At 41.8% G+C, this 15,576-nt stretch overlaps 1 protein-coding gene across 1 annotated transcript in view; it reads right to left on the reverse strand.

Moving 5' to 3' along the window:
• Window positions 1-2,568: 2,568 nt before the first annotated feature.
• The window catches only part of LOC106981567 (fibrous sheath-interacting protein 2-like), a 75,148-nt gene continuing 62,140 nt past the window's right edge, over window positions 2,569-15,576 (reverse strand). Inside the window, 6 exon segments of the mRNA XM_053201657.1 lie at window positions 2,569-2,737; window positions 4,598-4,660; window positions 5,621-5,820; window positions 8,797-8,840; window positions 13,584-13,627; window positions 14,731-14,831. Of these exon segments, the coding sequence (XP_053057632.1) occupies window positions 2,578-2,737; window positions 4,598-4,660; window positions 5,621-5,820; window positions 8,797-8,840; window positions 13,584-13,627; window positions 14,731-14,831 (612 nt within the window). The 3' untranslated portion in view covers window positions 2,569-2,577.

The raw sequence follows: 15,576 nt of genomic DNA on the forward strand, positions 1-15,576 counted from the left end.
TTTAAATTTTTCCTTTTGTATTATTCCCTTGGACCACATTCCCCAAAGTGGAGTTATCAGATCCAAAAGTACAGACAGAACAATCGGTTGTCTTACTTATTAGTAGATTTCTTTTCAGAAAGATCAAATTTGTGGAACCATCAGCACTGTAGAGTGCAAATGTAATTTTCCCTCTACATTCTGGACATCACTGGCTTTTTTCATTTTATTCCTTGTTTCTTTTCTGGAAGATATATTGTGATACCTTCAGGTTATTCTAATTTGCATTTTCTTTCATTGCAAGTGAGGCAGTGCATTTTTACTTTTAGTACTTAAATCTATTTATATTTAGATGGTTCCATCTCCAAGGACTATAGCTACTAGCTCAAGCATTCTTAATGTATTTTGTCCAGCAGGCTTTGAACCACTATGGTAGGGGCCTTTCCTCCCATGGTGGTGCTCACCTTTTGACATTTAGCATTGACATTAATTTGACAAAAAGCATTGTTTAAATTTTTTTTGAATGTTTATTTTTGAAGAAGAGGGAGAGAGAAACAGTGTGAGCAGGGGAGGAGCAGAGAGAAAGGGAGACAGAATCCAAAGCGGGCTCCAGGCTCTGGGCTGTCAGCACAGAGCCTGACGTGGGGCTCAAACCCACAAACCGTGAGATCATGACCTGAGCCGAAGTCGGACGCTTAACCGACTGAGCCACCCAGGCGCCCCAACAAAAAGCATGTTTAAAATGAGGACTGAGTTTATTTGAAGCTACAAATGCAACCATAGAAACTGACCAAATCACTGGTTCCACGAAATAGTGTCTGTCAAATAGCATGCTTGCCTTCTCTGTCTCTCCTTCCATTCTCCTCTCCCTCCATCTTTTCCTCTCTGTTTTCTGCCTTTTTGAGGGAAGATTTCAATTACACTTCCTTCCAAAGCCATACATTAACACACTTGTTACTCATAGAGTATATCGGGAAGGACACTCGATTCAGTGGTAAAAGAGATTGCTTCTGGAATGAACCAGGTAGCATCTGGGAGAGGAGAGGTGAAGAGGCTTTACACCACACCGTTTGTACTTTTGAATTCCAAACTGGATTTATATTATTAATAAAAACAAATTAAATCCGTATGTAAGATCAGTATTTGTCATTGTGAACCTTTAAAAAACGACTTTAAAACTTAGGCTGCTGCATGTGGTGAATTTCAGTATGTAAGGGCAGGAATGAGTGAATAGATGAAGGCAGCCAAATTTGGGGGATAGGTGATATTTGGGCAGAACTGCCTGCCATTTTATTTGCAAAAGTTCAGTTAACATTTATGGACTATCAGTACAGCATAAAGGAAATTTACTTGCCTAGAAATATTTCCCTGGGGAGTTTTGGATAAGGTTGGTACCTTCCTCTGACCTTTTTGGATAAAGTATGAGAATGACTAGTTGATTGATCATCTTCCTGTATACTGAGTGGATAGAGGGAGGCCAGAGTGGTGGTTTCAGTACCAGAGTGGTGTTTCTGTCTTGTGGAAGCAGTTTCTAGCCAAACACTATGTTTGAGGCCAGCTGGCAGGAACAGGTTCTGATTTGCTCTTTGTGATGCCTTGAATTTGGTGTTCTAGAAGGGGCCTATCTTTTGTCCATCAATTGAGTTTTGGCAAGTGCAGGAGCACAGATATGACTGGAAAGCTCCCTCTGGCCACATTGGTGGTTCATGTGTCTTGAAGGGGCCAAGAGGATGCCTGGAGGCTTCCAGAGCCCCTCTGAGGAGTCAGTTGCACTGGTGTTTGGGGATAGACTTTGGAAATGAGCTTTCAGGGAATTCTTCAACCTAATCTGAATTGGGCTACTGTACAGGAGGCCATGTACTAACTAGACTGGTCCTATCCAGTAAGGGAGCCACTAGCTCTACATGGCTATTTAAATGGAAATAAAGTGAAAAATTCAGTTGTTCAACAATACTAGTGACTAAATAGCTTTGTGGGGCTAGTGGCTACTGTACTGGAATGAAAAAATATATATATATATATATATAATTGGACAGCACTGAATTAGATCATTCAGACATGGCGGCATTGTATGCAGCTCTGTGACCAGAGGTGAAAGCCTTCCTGGTACTTTCCAGGCCTACCTGGTCCTACCTGTCCTTTGAGGATTACCTCAATTCCAGTTCCTCCAGGAAACTTATCCTGACCACTGCAGCTCACAACCATGACTCCCTTCTTTGAACTCCTAGAGCACACAAAATACATGATGACTCACTCTTGTTGGTGTCACACTTTCACTTTTAAGTTAGTCTTATTTTGCCAGCAAAGGTGTCAGGGCCCTCAAGAGCAGAGATTGAATCCCACGCTGCCTGGCAGATACATCCCTCTGGGAGGGACAGTCCTTCTTTTCATGCCAAAATCAGAAGCATTTGTTAACCCCTTCTTTTCTCCAGCTGCCTTTTTTTGTACATTCTTTGCTCTTACTGTTTATAAGAATTTAAAAGTATTTATAAGAATCAGCGTGTGGTACACAATGTCATGTTTCAAAAACCATTTATTTTTTGAGGAAGGCCAGCACCATTATTGATGTTAGGTGTAGCAGCAGCCTCAGCTTCTGTCCTAGTGAGGGGGTGAGGTTGAGGAAGATCTGTAAACATTGGCCTTGGATCTTGAAAACACTTTGGACAGAACTGATGATGCCTTCTTCAACATTTCAGACCGCTGTTTGGAAGTACTGGGCTTATCAGCATCTGTAAACAAACCAAAAGATAAATCTGGTCATTTATTGGGCTTTCTAACTGAGCCTGTCAGGCTAGGGGACTGATAATTTAGGATTCAGAAGGAATCATTTATATAATAACTTCTGAGGTTTTTAAAAAATTTTTTTAATGTTTATTTTTTGAGAGAGAGAGAGACAGAGTGAGAGTTTGAGAGGGGCAGAGACAGAGGGAGACACAGAATCAGAAGCAGGCTCCAGGCTCTGAGCTGTCAGCACAGAGCCCAACTGGGGACTTGTACTCACAAATCGCAAGATCATGACCTGAGCTGAAGTCAGACGCTTAACTGACTGAGCCACCCAGGGCGCCTCAAACTTTTGAGTTTTAAAGTGCTTTCACAAAGAGTCTTATTTTAAAGTTTTAAATTTTCATTCCAGTATGGGTAACAGACAGTGGTATATTAGTTTAGGTGTACAATATAGTGATTCAAAAATTCTATACATTTCTCAGTGCTCATTATGATAACACAAGGAATCTTTAGTTGCTCCTTCTGACACTCTTGGGAAGGAAACCAGAGACATTCAGTAAGGTCGGATGCCTCATCTGAGATGACCTTAATGACCTTGGATGAGGTAGGAAGGCGGCCAAGTTGGCATTAGAGCCCAGGCTTTGACGTGCAGGCCAGCTCTGTACTGCCTGCACCCTGATGCTTCTTGAGCCAGCTCAGCAGTACGTGTCTCCCTCATGCCATCAGGTAACTATCCAAAACAGCCTGAGGAGCTAATTCCACATGAAAATGTTACTTCCGTCCATTTCAGAATGTCCAGGTAAAAGCAGCAGTGCATTAAAAAAGGTTATCGTTTCTCACTCGCTTTGGGTAAATTTTCAGTTGACTGACCCCAAGTGATCTGTTTGTTGTGTGAGCTATAAAGGACTTGTGTGGCCAATAAGTCTCCATTTGGACCCATTTTTTCTGCACCAGTTGTTTTGTGCAAAGGGCTCTTAAAGTCTATCATAATTTATGTTAACAGAATGATTATTGTATCTGTAAGGACCGAAATGAGCATTTTCTGTGCTGCTGATGCATCATGACAGGATGTCATGAAAAGACAACAGGGCAATAAACCACATACTTTCTTGTTTCCAGTAAACGACAATGTTCTTCTATAACTTTTGCAGTTACCTAGGTTTTGATCTTCGCCAGCAATATAACCTTGGGAATCTCAAGAATCTATGCTTAAAAGTAAAGTAGCAGATAGAAAATTTACTCCCAAATAAGGGGGAGAAGTTTAGCTTTTCCAATTAATAATGCAGTCCTGGAATGTGCTAGTAGTTGATAAAATAAGAACAACCTAGAAATAAGGAAAAAGTCAAAATTTGCAGAGGCAAAGACAAAGGCTTGAATGGAGAGACCTACAGTCTGAAAAAGCAAGACAAAAGACTTTCAGTTACAGGATGGAGGCATATGCTGCAAGGCCATGTTCTGAAAATCTCACTGGAGGGGAAAAATGAAACTTTATTTTTGCAATTTGAGGATCTTGTTAAGGAAGCAGATGCCTGGACCCCATTTCCCAGAGACACTAACTGGGACGCCCTGGGGAAGGGCCAGGTTTCTGAATTGTTAATAAGCATCCTGGGTGATCCTGATGCAAGCTGTCACTGGACAACACTTTGGGCCACTGCTCTAGTAGATGCTGCATATTATTTAAAGACTGGCACTGGTTAGAATAAGAGCATACACAAAGCTCATCCCTAGGGGCACAGTGAAACCTCTGGCTAACAATTCCTACTCCTTTCAAAGCAAAACTTCTGGAAAGAGAAATCAATCACTGGGTGTGACATTCACAGCATGCTGGAAGTAGGAGTTAGGTATTATGTCAAAATGAAGCCAGCATGGTGAGACCAACTCTCTTTCAAGATACCCTGATGCTGCCTTGATCAGCTTGTGAGCAGTGTAGTGGGGTTCACTTGGTTGACACTGGTTGCTATGAGAAAAGAGATGTGTTTATGGCCAAATTGAATTTGCCACAATGCACGCCAAGTACTATAGTATGTCACTTCACACTATGAACTGATTTAGACTCCCGATAAAACCGTATTTTATAAAAAAAAAAACAAAAACAAAACCAAAAAAAACATTATAAGCCATAATGGGCATGTGTTGGCCTAGAGAAGTCCCCTTTTTCTTATGGGTTTTCATAAACAGACATCACTGTAATTTCTAATAAATTCTCCTTGGTGGGCCTTTTTACTATTTTGAGCACAACGTTGGCCATTTATGCATTTCTCCCTTCAAAAGCCGTTATCAGAGAAAAAATGTGTTATTTGAATTCAGAGGTGCTGCCAGTGAGTTCCTCTAATGTGCAGAATGCAGGGGTTGGGGGGAGGTGTCCTGGTCAAACTAAAGGTCCAGAAGAATATGATTTTCCTATTTGATTGGACATGCAGTCAAAAACCTAGGTGGGATCTTTCCTTTCCTACTTGCCACTCAATGCTGCAGGCTTTCCTTGGTCACTACCCATTCTGAGATGCAGTGGCAACTGGATGTAGCCCCTGGCTGGTAGGAAGAAAGAATGTGGGATAAAAGTCACAGGAACTGTGAGGTTAGAGCCCTGGCTCTACCACTTTCTGGCTTTGCAACGTCAGGCAGGTCATTTGCTTCCATTTTCTCTTCTGTATAACAGGACTTTAAGACTTGCAGAGGCAACATGGCATGGTAAGTTATTTCACTTCAGTGACTCTGTTTCCACATCAATACAATGGATATGATGCTTCCCAGGGTGGATGTGAGAAAAATACTTAGCAGAATGCCTGGTGCATAGCCAATACCTAATAAATGTTACTTCCAGTAAATGTCACCCCTTTGCTGTGAGGTTCAACTCAGAGAACTGCATTATAACTTGCAAATAACAATCTAGATACACTGTTAGTAATATTATTTCAGCCCCATATTGGTGGTGGGTAAGGCTGCTGCAAGACAGGAGCCACTCACTGCAAGGGGGGAATGAATAATCAAAACTTCTATATTTAGAATGACATATTTGAGAGCTTCATTATAAAATGATAAATATGTTGTACCTGAAATGCCATCATTTGAAGAATAAAGGCTTCCCAGACCACTTTCATGTTGATAGAGGGTGATAAACTGCCAAGACAGAGGTGAAATACTAGCTTAAGCCCCCTGTCCTTTGTTGGACAGCGAATACCAGAAGTACGTAGAAACCCTCAAGGGACAAAGCACAACTGTGTGGCATTATACACTGTAATCTTGGTGCTCTGCAGTCTCAATTTTTCTCTGGGATTTTGGCCATTCCTAGGCATGACTTCTGGTAATTCTTGCCTGTTGTGACACCCAGGATTGGCCTCAGGCTTGGACATGGGCTGCCCCTATAGGATAATTTCAAGGGCTCAAGTGTTGCAAAAAAATGTCAGCCGTGCATGCCCCCTCCCTCCTGGAGCTTGGAATAAATAACATTTTTAGATCCTTCTCTGAGAGAAGATAATCATGGGGGGGTCTCAAGGGGAGAAGGGGGAAAAGGGATGTCCATTTTACTACTCCAATCTCCCTTTAAATAATTCGTAACAGTTGTGAGGTCTGGAGCGAGTAAGTGGCAGTGTGGGGTTGTGGTAGCATGGAGGTGGTAGGGCAGAGATAGGGGCTCAGATGCTGGCTTTGCTCTGTGGACTTTTATCCCCTCCTGGAATGCAGAAGCAGCATGATCCTATAAGGGCACAAAATAGGCTGGGGGAGATGGCCAGGCTGCAGGGTAGCCATTCTGTGATGGTGGCAGTTAAAAAGGAAGTGGCAAATCAATAAACTAAGGCATAAACACATGCAAGATGAGAGAAGTGTGTTTGGTGTTGATGGTGAGGAGGACAGAGTATTATCATAGAAGCTTGATTCTAATTCTTCCAAGAGGATTTGAGGCAGCTTATGGACATAAGACATTGCAAAAGAGGATATTTAAAGGGATAATCTGGGACAGGGACAATCTAAAGAAATGGTTCTCAGCAGTAGCAGCACAGTAGAACCATCTGGAGAAATATTAAAAATAGGCATGCTTGAGCTCCACCCCAAATTGAACAGGAACCCCTGAGGGTGGGGCAAGCATTTCTTTGTTTTCTAAGTTTCCCAGTTGACTCTACGTGCAGCCAGGCTGAGCACTTCTGATCTAAAGGAAGGTGGGGTTGGGTGGGGCAGATGCCCCCAAATGGCCTTACATGAGTAGGTGAAGTCAATGGTTTGTAGTGCTGGCTACACATTAAAGTAGCCAGCCTTTAGAACTCTCAAGGCCCCAGCTGCAACCCAGACTAATCAGAATCTCTGGAGGTGAGGCCTGGGAATCAGTTTTTAAAGTTTGCCAGATGATTCCAGGTGTAGCCACGGTTGAGAACTTCTACTCTGTGTAGTAGTTTCCAATTATGGCTTTACATCAGACTAACGGGGAGAAAGCTGGGGAACTCCTAACACAGAGATTAAATTTGGCTCTGATGGCTGAGGCTGTTCTTTCAACAAATGTTAATTGGGCATCTACTATATTTCAGCCCTGTGTTAGGTGCTGGGCATACAGTTATGAACAAAACAAAGCCTTTGCCATCATGAAGCTTATATTCAAGTGAATAGAGAGTCTACCAGAGGATTAAGGCAGGAATGTTTGTCTGCTTTGTTTATTGTTGAATCTCCAGTGCGTGGCACATAGTAGGCGCTTGATAAAAAATTGTTAAATAAATGAATGATTGAATAATGACTTAAGTGTTATGACAAAAAATAAAGCAGGATAGGGGAGGATACTGTGTGTGTGTGTGTGTGTGTGTGTGTGTGTGTGTGTGTTTCCATTTTACATGGTGGTAGTCAGGGAAGGCCTCACAGAGAAGGTGACTTTTGAGCAAAGACTGAAAGGAGATGGGGGAGCAAGACACAGCTATCTGGGGATAGAGTGTTCCTGGCAAAGGAAGAGCAAGTGCAAAGGCCCTGAGGTAAGAGCATGCTTGGCATTTTAGGGGAGCAGTAAGGAGGCCAGTGTATCCAGAGGAGTGAAAATGAGTGGACAGAAGGGTAACAGAGTGTCACACAGAGGTAATGGGGGTTGGGCAGAGAGATGGTGGGCAGCTCATACAGGGGTGTTTAGACTATAGTAAGGACTTTGGCATTAAGGGAAATATAATGGCTTCTTTTTTGTGTCTGACAATGGAGAGTGTATGCATTCATGTATATAGTGACTGATGTTTTTCTGGAGCTGAATGCAAGCAGGAATTTCTTTGCTACTCAATAATGCTGAATATCTTAATGGATCATGTCTTTAATTTTACAATAGCAAAAAACTCAGCAAGTGAGATGGACAATCAGCAAAAAGAGTCAGGATGAGTCAGGGAATCAGCTTGGCAATGGAAAAGTCTATCAGTAGGCCTCCACACTGGAGATTCTACCTCTCCTCTTAATGTTTTCTTGGAAACCATGGCTTCTAAGTGATGCTTGATGTTGTGAAATAGATGTTAGCATCGCTAAATGAGAAGTGCCTGGAAAACTGATGTGGCGTGTGTGTGTGTGTGTGTGTGTGTGTGTGTATGCACACTCATGTGTGTGCATGTGTGTGCATGCTGGGGAGAGGTTAAAGCAATCATAGAGAGAAGCAAAAGTGATACAAAACAGAGAAGAGGGTCCAGGAGGATCTGTGGCATCAGCCATTATTGGAAACTTCCCAAGAGGGCCTTAGGGAAGGGAAATTTCTTGGGATCACACTGAGGAGTTGCTCAGACATTTGGAAAGCTGTCTATGAAGGGTCAGTGCTCAGGGATAATGGGAAGTAGCTGGAATGAGCACTGATTTCCCTCAAGCAGTGCCCCTTCCTCTTTGAAGCACCCGTTCCCTCTCTGCCCCCACCAGGTCCCTTGTCTTGTCTACCTGGGAGTGCACTGGGACTCACTCCTGCTCAGCTTTTCTCTAGAGGCTACAGGGACCAAACTGTGCGGGATTATTTTAAGGCACTATGGGGGGTGTGGACAAGGGAGTGCTTCCTGATGGACCTCAGAACACACAATACAGTCCCTCACTTGAAGGCAGTCCCTTATTTCTATCAGGGCTTCACTAGCTCACAATGAGGGGCCAGTGAAAAATATTTACCTTAATTGTGCTTGCCCTTTCCAGATCTGGACGTTCAAGACTTTCTGTGATCAAAATACAATATTGGAAAAACAATTATTTCAGAGACATGTACAAATTTTGGCACAAAAATAATCTCAATAATTTAACAAAGGATCACAGAAATTAAGCAAACAGAAAAAGCTGAAAAGAGGTAAGACCCCTAGAATTATGGGCACAAGTCTTGGTCCTTCACTCCCCAACTGGGGAAGACAGTGGGTAATGTGGTAGGAACACCAGGCAGCACATCAGGAAAGGCAGGCTTTGCAACTAGCTGTGCATCTTGCACAGCCACTCAAACTCTGTGGGCTTCTTCGTTCATCTGTAAAATGGGAAATTAGGCTGTGGATGATTTCTAAGGACCCCTATAGCTCTCTGGTTGCAGGGAGTTGAAAAGAACTGGATGGGGCTGCCAGCTAGAGAAAGGCTGGAAAGGACGATGCTGCTCTTAGGAAATGGTTGCTTCCCATGAAGATCAGGGGAGCACTGGGGCATTATCTTGAGTTCCAGGAGACATCAGTGATTGACAGACATCACTTACATTTGGCCTTAGGAGGTAGAGATGATACCAAGAGGGAAGTTTCAAAAGGACCCACAGCTAGGGAGGGAGAGAACAGTAGAACAATGGACGTGTTTGGAGTCAGAAAAACTGTGTTTGAATCTTAGCTTCATTATGGAGCTCAGTGAACAGTGGTGAGTTCTGTAACTTCTCTGACTCTGTTTCCTCATATGTACAATGGGGATGTGACTACTTTCTCACAAGAGGACCAGATGAAATAATGTGTATGTATTTGAATATATATTTTATACACGTGTAATCATAAAGGACCAAGATGAAAAGATTCTCTCTGGATTACCCTTTGGGCCAAGGGCTCTAGAAAAAATATACTAAAACTTCAGATACTTTCAATATGAGGAGATCCCATAGTTGAATTATCTAATGAAACTGGTTAACCAGAATATCCAATAAATTTTATTATCAATTGCTAGTTATTCTAAGGTATCTGAATGTACTTTCCTGCCTTAGGAAGTCTTGTGTACTATACATATTCGAACTGATTTTTTTTTTTTTAATGATTGGGGCCATTTGGGTTTGTCCGGGGCATCATTCCAATATAATTTTTTAAACGTCTAGTCTAAGTACATAGCAACCCTTCTGGATATATCTAAGAAGTTGTTTTGATAAAAAGGGGATGGAAAAATTCCAGGTACTTGAGAGTGCCAGATAGAGTCAAGTTTAGATTTTATTGTCTGTGAAACTAAGAATCTGTATTGCAGCCCTCACCTCCCCACTGAATTCTAAACTATCCAACTGCTCATGTGATCTCTCCACTTGAGTATCTAATGGTCCCATTCTCACACACTTCAAACAGAATTCTTGTTCCCTGTCCCCTCTCCACTCTTGCTACTCACTGCCCAACCATCTCACCATCTGGTACCACAAGGCACTTAGTTGTTCAAGCCAAAATTGTAGGACCCATCCTTGATTTTTTCTATTTTCCTCACTTCCAACATCCACTCCATTAGCAGGTCCTGCTGATTCTACTTTCAAAATACACTCTGAATCTGTTCACTTTTTACCATCTCCACTGCTATACCCCTAGTCCAAGTCACCGTCATTTCTTGGCTGGATTATTGTTAAAGCCGCCTAACCAGTCTTCCTGCTTTAACCCTATCCTTACTCAGCTCACTCTCCAAATAGTAGCCATAGGGATTTTTTTTTAATTCATAAATTAGATTATATCACTTCCCTGCAACCAAAAAGTAATCTGCAGGATTCCTGCTGCAACCCAAAAAGTAATCCACACTCCTTTCCATTGTCTATAACAAGCCCTAATGTGATCTGACCCCTAGCTATCTCTTTAACCCCATCTCATACCACTTTTCTTCTCATTGGGCTCCTGTTACTGGCCTTTATTCTTTTCCTCTAACATGCCAAGCTCATACCATCCTAAGGTCTTTGCACTTACTGTACCCTGTACCTGGGATCCTCTGCTTCCAGATCTTCCTGTAGCTGCTTCCTTTTGTCATTGAGGTCTGATGTTTCTGGACTTCTTGGACCAAACTAATCTAGCCAGCCACTCTCTATCATGTTGGCTCTTCTTTCTTTTTGTCATATTCATTCATGAATTCCACAAATATTTACTTAGTGCCTACTATGTGCCTTCTTTCTAGGCATGTGGGGATATAGCAAAGAGACAAAAATCCCTGTCCTCATGGAGCTAAATTCTAGGGGAGGGAGATAGCCAACAAACAAGTAAAAACATACAATCTATCAGGTGGTATAAATGCTAGGAAAAAAGTTAAAGCAGGGAAGGAGGATAGCGAGTGTGGGATGGTAGTAAGTGCTGGGTTGCAATTTAAAAATCTTTTTTAATGTTTATTTATTTTGACAGAGAGAGAGAGAGAGAGACAGAGCATGAGTGGGGGAGGGGCAGAGAGAGGGAGACACAGAATCTGAAGCAGGCTCCAGGCTCCAAGCTGTCAGCACAGAGCCCGATGCGGGGCTCGAACCCATGGACTGCAAGATCATGACCTGAGCCAAAGTCAGATGCTCAACCGACTGAGCTACCCAGGCACCCCTGGGGTTGCAATTTCAAAGAAGGTGCTCAGAGGAGGCTTTACTTAGAAGATGATATCTAAGCAAAGATCTAAAGAAAGTGAGGCGTGAGCTATGCAGATCTCTGAGAGAAGAATGTTTCAGGCAGCTCAGCAAGAGCAAATGTTCTGAGAAAGGAGAATGCCTGGCATGTATAAGGGCGTGTGTGGCTGGAGTAGAGTGCTTAAGAGGGATCCTAAGAAGAGGTGGTCAGAGAGGTCGTGGGGAGAGGGAGAGCTATCCAGACCATGTGGGGCCTTGTAAGCCGCTGTAAAGACTCTGGCTTTTACCCTACGTGAGATGGGGGGTACTTATTCTTATCTAGATTGATTGTGTTTATGTTGCCCCTGAATCCCAAGTTAGAATGAGGGTAAGGACTTTGTTTCTCTTACTCAGGGCTTTATCTCTAGAACTTAGAACAGTGTCTAGCACAGAGAAAGTGCTCAGAGAATCTCTGTTGAATGTGATTGAATGAATAAACTCGAGAGGTGCAGTATTACCGAAGGATGTAGGAACTAAGCATAATGCAGTGCAATGAAATTGAGGAAAACAATACAATGGGATTCAGGTTTAGGAGACTTGGGATCTATACTCTGACTCAGTGTATGACCTTGGACAAGTCACTTCCCCACCATGAACCTCAGGCTCTTCATCTTTATTTTTTTAAATAATTTTTAAAAGTTTATTTATTTATTTTGAGAGAGACAGAGAATGAGTAGGGGAGGTGCAGAGAGGGAGGGAGAGAGAGAATCCCAAGCAGGCTCCATGCTCAGTGCAGAGCCCAACATGGAGCTCGAACTCACGAGTGTGAAATCATGACCTAAGCTGAAAGCAAGAGTCAGTCACTTGACCAACTGAACCACCTGGGTGCCCCAGATTCTTCATCTTTAAAGTAAAGTTACATTAGATGGCTTCTTTCTGGCTCTAATATCCTATGATGATTCCATACTGCAGGGTACACACCAGTGGTACATTACATCATTTTCTGACTATGACCTGCTCATGGAATTCTGGTCAACTTAACAATACTCTATGGTTCATCATTTAATAAGTTTTATTTCCACTTAAAAGTGGAGAGGATAGCTTTCTTGAGTAACTTTTTGAGTGGGCTGCAGGCTTGAAATAATTAAGGTCAACTCCAGCCCTGTAGTTTGACTTTCAAGGCCACTTTTATAGTAAACATTACACTCCCCCCTCTAGGCCAGTGCTGTCACTGTGAGAACCACATTGATCCTTTACAGTTTGAAAGAACAGGGGACCAGGGATGCCTGGTCATTTGGTTAAGCATCCAACTCTTGATTTCCGCTCATATCATGATCTCATGGTTTGTGGGATCGAAACCCACAGAGAGCATGCTCGGGATTCTCTCTCTCCCTTTCTCTCTGCCCCTCTCTGACTCCCACACACGCTGTCTCTCTCAAAATAAATGTTAGAAAAAAAGAATAGGTGACCAAAAACTTGAATTGTAAATATTTTAGTGAGTCAGTTCTAACAGAGACAAAAGATAAAATGGAATCTACCCTAGCAAGATTTTAACATGAACAAATAAATTTAGGTTTAATTTGTAGCTTTAAAAGCTTTTTATATATTTTACTGGGGCTAAGCTAGTTATGCAATGCAAGCATACATTCTTAAAGAGATGATTAAATCCTAGTAGCATGAGCTCTAGTCCACGTACAGATGTGATAAACTCATATTTCCTACAGGAGCATGGCAATTTTAAACTCTTAATATCACACCATGTACTTTATACCAGAATTATTAATGAAATCTTAGTGATTCAGTAAAAGCAAACTAGGGGTGCCTGGGTGGCTAAGTGGGTTGAGCGTGTGACTCTTGGTTTTGGCTCAGGTCATGATTCCAGGGTCGTGGGATCGAGCCCTGCATCAGGCTCTGTGCTGAGTGTGGAGCCTACTTAAGATTCTGTCTCTCCCTCTGTCCCTCTCCCCTGCTCTTACTCTCTAAAGAGAAGAGAAGAGAAGAGAAGAGAAGAGAAGAGAAGAGAAGAGAAGAAAAGCAAACTAGTCAGCTTATGTTAACTACACCCCCAAAGTAGGTCAACCTACTAGAAATTCTAGCATTAACTTCATGTTTCACAATAGGAAATTTATCAATGCTGAACAAAGTCTTTTTAAATAGAATCTAAATTGAGAAAAAAAATCAATCCAACCTTCTGATACTATGGCACTTGGATCTGAGGGACGATCACCACCACTAAAAAAAAAGATAAAGAAATTTCATTTTCTATGTATTTAATATATGAAGGAATACTGGCTAAATTAAAGAAAAATCTGTCAAAATCATTATTCATATAGAAGTAAATCTGGAATGGTATGTCTCTGAGTTTTCAAATCAAGTGAAAATGATTGCTACATCGACTTTTGTTTGGTTTTGTATGTGCCCTCTTTTCTTCTTCAGTGACACAAATAATTGAGAGTTGCCGGCAATACTGCATGTAACATACTGTATTACCTGTATGTTACAACCATCATAAAGGGAGAGAGGATCAATGGTGGGCCAGGGGTAGTTGTCCTAAAATGGCATCAGGTCAAAAAGAAACTTAATTTCATAGTGCGAGGTGGAAAAGAATATAGTTGCCATCAGGTAGATTTTTCTCCTTATACCCTATTTCTCCCATGATGCAAAGTGCTCCTCTTCCCAGTTTGTGAATATTTTTATAAACATAAAAACAATTTTAGGCATGTTTGGACTACTCTAGAAAAAGTTTTAACCAGACTTCAAGTCTACAGTGTCTCCTATAAATATTGCATAGTCCAGCCTTTCTCTCACAGTCTCCCCCAACTTGGATGGACTTATCTAAATCTCATCCATCCTTTAAGGCCTGACTCAAACTCTACTGGTTTTGAGAATTCTTCCCTGAATGCTCCAACCTACATAACTCCTCCATTTTGGGGATCCCTGTAATAGTGCCTCACTGTTGAGTGTTTAGGTACATAAGGAAACTAAGTAGGAAGCCCTTTCAGTGGGCCATTAGTGCAGGAACTATTGTTGATCCAGGGCCTGTCTCTTAGGTTCCAGTCTGACACATTTAAGACTTAATCTAACTATACTAAGTAGACCACTGTAATAGAAAGAAGCAAGTAGAGACCAGATAAATAGGAATGAGAGAGAAGATGGAAAGGGGAGGCCTAGGAAGTAACCACAGAGGGGAACGAGGGGAAGGAGTTGAGGGGAGTTTGAGGGGCAAGACACTGGCTTCCTCACAGGTTTACCTGAGGGGCCCATGCTTCCCACCAACATAATTTCATTTCATTTCTATTTTCTTAGCCAACTCGTATTGCTTTAATTAACTGTACCTAGAAAATGAAGGCAGATCCTCTTCATTGTACGAGGATGAACTCATAATTCTATGTAAGAAGTAATGTACCGGTTCAGTACTAGATTTCATTTCTTCTCTCTGGAAAAGTACAAGTCAGGTAATTACAAAAAGGAAATTTTGTAATAAATCAAGTAAAATATACTATAATGTTTCCTTAGTTATCTATGTAGCCACCATTTCTAACCAGGCACACTATGTTTGCTCCTGAAATCTCACATGGCTTCCATTTAATAAATAGATCCTAATAAATAGATCTGAGTTTATGTTGAGGCTATTGTCCATGGTACGCTCTCTGAATTGGCCAGAGTTGTACTTCTGTGTTTTCTTTTCTCTGGTTCACTGCAGTTTTTGGGTTAACCTGGAAATTATTACAAATGGATAATCCAGGATATTGTCTCACCAGGAAATCCTAAATCATGTGTATTCTTCAAACACATTTATGGTACAATTTTTTGGTACAGCTAACCCAAGAGGACAATGAGGCCCAGACCATCACTAGGATACAGAACCAGGGACAGGAGATGTGCATCAAAGTGATAGTGGGACTTATGGGCTGAGGAATATTCAACATACTTTGACTAACTTGCTATGTTGCAACAAGTTGGATAAGTAATTTTTGAGAAAAAAAGTTAAGTAACTTGCCCCAAGGCCACATGGCTACTAAGTGGCATAGCCAGAATTTAAACCCAGATAGGCTGAATTTGCATGAATCTTTTTACTCCCCTCCAGCCCATCTTCTGGTCTTGCCCATTGGCATGGAATTTCTGCAAACAGAACTTCCAGCGAGTATTTATAGGTTTGAGTACAAAAAAGAATTAAATCA

This window comes from Acinonyx jubatus, chromosome X (genome assembly GCF_027475565.1).
Source record: "Acinonyx jubatus isolate Ajub_Pintada_27869175 chromosome X, VMU_Ajub_asm_v1.0, whole genome shotgun sequence".
NCBI classification, from domain to species: Eukaryota; Metazoa; Chordata; class Mammalia; order Carnivora; family Felidae; genus Acinonyx; species Acinonyx jubatus.